At 43.1% G+C, this 3,945-nt stretch overlaps 1 protein-coding gene across 1 annotated transcript; it reads right to left on the reverse strand.

Moving 5' to 3' along the window:
• LOC107953084 (extensin-2) lies at nt 1-2,618 on the reverse strand. The gene has a single exon (XM_016888307.2). The coding sequence runs from the start codon at nt 2,572-2,574 to the stop codon at nt 124-126; it is 2,451 nt and encodes an 816-aa protein (XP_016743796.2). The 5' UTR covers nt 2,575-2,618; the 3' UTR covers nt 1-123.
• Between the last annotated feature and the right edge of the window lie 1,327 nt (nt 2,619-3,945).

Consider the following 3,945-nt stretch of genomic DNA (forward strand, 5'->3'; position numbering starts at 1 on the left):
AGAATTAAATATATAATTAATTTTATTGCTTGTAAGTATGAAAGATGATAGCAGTAGATTTTCCATGTAAAAGAAGCGAACAAACGTTTACATCTTTAAATACTTATTCTCCTTTGCAAGATACTATAAGCTAACAGATTTAAATAATGATGACACAGAAAACATTAGCCTAGAAAGCCTTCGGAGGTGGTGGCGACTTGTAAAGATACTTGGGTTTTGGGAGTGGAGTCTTTGGATGTGGAGGATGAGGCTTGGGTTTTGGGAGTGGAGTATTCGGATGTGGGGGATGAGGCTTAGGATAAGGATGAGGATGAGGTTTGGGATGTGATGGTGGTGGAGGGGACTTGTAGACATAAGGTGCAGGTGGGGAGCGAACTGGTGGGGGTGGAGATTTATGGACATATGGAGGAGGTGGGGAGTGGATTGGTGGTGGTGGAGACTTGTGAATATAAGGAGGGGATGGTGAATGAATTGGTGGTGGTGGAGACTTGTAGATATATGGTAGAGGTGGGGAGTGGACTGGTGGTGGTGGAGACTTGTAGACATATGGAGGAGGAGGAGAGTGGACTGGTGGTGGTGGAGACTTGTAAATGTAAGGAGGGGGTGGTGAATGGACTGGTGGTGGTGGAGACTTGTAAATGTAAGGAGGGGGTGGTGAATGGACTGGTGGTGGTGGGGACTTATAGATGTATGGTGGAGGTGGTGAATGGACAGGTGGTGGAGGGGACTTATATATGTAAGGAGGTGATGGTGACTTGTGAATATAAGGAGGGGGTGGAGATTTGTAGACATATGGAGGAGGTGGGGAGTGGACTGGTGGTGGAGGGGACTTGTAGACATATGGAGGAGGTGGAGACTTGTAAATGTAAGGAGGGGGTGGTGAATGGACTGGTGGGGGTGGAGATTTGTGGACATATGGAGGAGGTGGGGAGTGGACTGGTGGTGGTGGAGACTTGTAGATATATGGTAGAGGTGGAGAATGGATTGGTGGTGGTGGAGACTTATAAACATATGGTGGAGGTGGGGAGTGAACTGGTGGGGGTGGAGATTTGTGGACATATGGAGGAGGTGGGGAGTGTACTGGTGGTGGTGGGGACTTATGGATGTAAGGTGGTGGTGGTGAATGGACTGGTGGTGGTGGAGACTTGTAGACAGATGGTGGAGGTGGGGAGTGGATTGGTGGGGGTGGAGATTTGTGTACATATGGAGGAGGTGGGGAGTAGACTGGCGGTGGTGGGGACTTGTATTTATAGGGAGGGGGTGGAGAATGGACTGGTGGGGTGGAGATTTGTGGATATATGGAGGAAGTGGGGAGTGGACTGGTGGTGGTGGAGACTTGTAAACATATGGTGGAGGTGGGGAGTGGACTGGTGGTGGTGGGGACTTGTAGACATGTGGAGGAGGAGGAGAGTGGACTGGAGGTGGTGGGGACTTGTATTTGTAGGGAGGAGGTGGTGAATGGACTGGTGGTGGTGGTGACTTGTAGACATAGGGTGGAGGTGGGGAGTGGACTGGTAGGGGTGGAGATTTGTGTACATATGAAGGAGGTGGGGAGTGGGCTGGTGGTGGTGGGGACTTGTATTTATAGGGAGGGGGTGGAGAATGGACTGGTGGGGGTGGAGATTTGTGGACATATGGAGGAAGTGGGGAGTGAACTGGTGGTGGAGGGGACTTGTATTTGTAAGGAGGAGGTGGTGAATAGACTGGTGGTGGTGGAGACTTGTAGACATATGGTAGAGGTGGGGAGTGGACTGGTGGGGGTGGAGATTTGTGTACATATGGAGGAGGTGGGGAGTGGACTGGTGGCGGAGGGGACTTGTATTTATAGGGAGGGGGTGGAGAATGGACTGGTGAGGGTGGAGATTTGTGGACATATGGAGGAGGTGGGGAGTGGACTGGTGGTGGAGGGGACTTGTATTTGTAGGGAGGAGGTGGTGAATAGACTGGTGGTGGTGGAGACTTGTAGACATACGGTAGAGGTGGGGAGTGGATTGGTGGGGGTGGAGATTTGTGGACATATGGAGGAGGTGGGGAGTGGATTGGTGGTGGAGGGGACTTGTATTTGTAGGGAGGAGGTGGTGAATGGACTGGTGGTGGTGGAGACTTGTAGACATATGGTGGAGGTGGGGAGTGGATTGGTGGGGGTGGAGATTTGTGGACATATGGAGGAGGTGGGGAGTGGATTGGTGGTGGAGGGGACTTGTATTTGTAGGGAGGAGGTGGTGAATGGGCTGGTGGTGGTGGAGACTTGTAGACATATGGTGGAGGTGGGGAGTGGACTGGTGGGGGTGGAGATTTGTGGACATATGGAGGAGGTGGGGTGTGGACTGGTGGTGGTGGGGACTTATAGATGTAGGGTGGTGGTGTTGAATGGACTGGTGGTGGAGGGGACTTATATATGTAAGGAGGTGGTGGAGAATGGACTGGTGGTGGTGGAGACTTGTACATGTATGGAGGTGATAGTGATTTAGATGGTGGTGGGGTTGATGTATACTTGTAATTAGAATCGGTGGCTACCACCGTTGTGACGGCAAGGTAAAGTGCCAAGGCATAAAGCAGCCTTGGCTGTCCCATTGTATGTATTTCAAATGTATTAACGCAAACAGAGGTTGAGACCACTACTTTGTAGCTTGGGTGGTGATACTATTGCTATCCCCATTTATAGTGCACTCTTGGATGAATTTTTTGATTAAAATAATGTTGTTACGGAATAAAAAAAGTACTTAGCTGGATCTAGCTCTCTAATATATTGCTTTGATTCCGTTCATTTCATCCTCACATTCGTGCCTTGCTAGAAGGAAGCCCCATCTTAATTAGTTTATAATTTATGATGAAAAAGTCAGAGAACATATAAAGTGTATATGATATTCAGAAGATCATGTGGACTCAATCCTTTCATACCTTCAAATGAATTTTCAAGATAAAAAGCTAGCTGTAATCATCCTTCAGTCGGTGCCTTATTTTCTATTTGGATTAGCACTTCGCTATATTATATGTAATTATGTTTGGTTTCGTGCACATTGCCTTAAATCTTTTCTCTGGTTCTATTTTAGATATACCAATATTTTAGGGAAAATGGTAAAAAAAAAAAAGAAAAAGAAGGGGAAATGCCAAAAGATCCGATACAATGAATACAAATTACCTCCGCAATTAAATCAGTATGCCCCCTGGACTTAGGACTTCACATATGAGCTATTGAGTTCTTCCTCCGATGGAAATGGAACGAACTACTTCCAGATATCGTCTAAGAGGGTTCAATGTTAAAAATCTAGTTCTATTCTAGTCGCTTAGAAAAAAAGCAAAAATAATCAAACAACAAAAACCATTTTTATCATTTTCTCCTTTTTTTTTTAATCAATGAGTCGTGTTTTTTTTTTTTTTTTTTTTTTTACAGTTCAATGTAAAAGAGATTGCTTTAAATAATAACTAGAATGGTTTTCGATACTCAATTTATGTTGAGTTTATTATTTGTTTGCATTAAATTATAGAGTAAAAATTTGATAGTTAAAATATGTTTTAAGTTTGTATACACTTTGTAAATTAGTAATTTAGTTATTCTACCTTTATTTTCGAGGATTTAGTCATCTATTTTGGATTTAAAAATTTAAGTCTAATTGTTACCACTATTAAAATTTTCCAATTAAATTTTATGGCATGACATTTTGAAGTTACAAAAAGAATTCGCATGATAGTCATGTAACAAAAAAATAGTATTGAAAATATTGATCAGAATTTTTCTTAAAACATTCATTTAAGACCGTCATGACAAAATAATTTTTTGTTAGAATAATATTCTTAAGAAAAATTGAGAATAATATTTTGATTAAAATAGTTAACAATATTAACTATTTAGACAAACTAAGAACATTATAAAAATAGAGAGACCAAATTATGTAAAAATTGAAGTATATAGATTAAATATCAATTTTTAACATAGTCTATGGA

The sequence above is a fragment of the Gossypium hirsutum genome, chromosome A07 (assembly GCF_007990345.1).
Source record: "Gossypium hirsutum isolate 1008001.06 chromosome A07, Gossypium_hirsutum_v2.1, whole genome shotgun sequence".
NCBI classification, from domain to species: Eukaryota; Viridiplantae; Streptophyta; class Magnoliopsida; order Malvales; family Malvaceae; genus Gossypium; species Gossypium hirsutum.

What these genes read in the sequence shown, in the direction of transcription:
- LOC107953084 (XM_016888307.2), bottom strand. Translation starts at nt 2,574, where the DNA reads ATGGGACAGCCAAGGCTGCTTTATGCCTTGGCACTTTACCTTGCCGTC.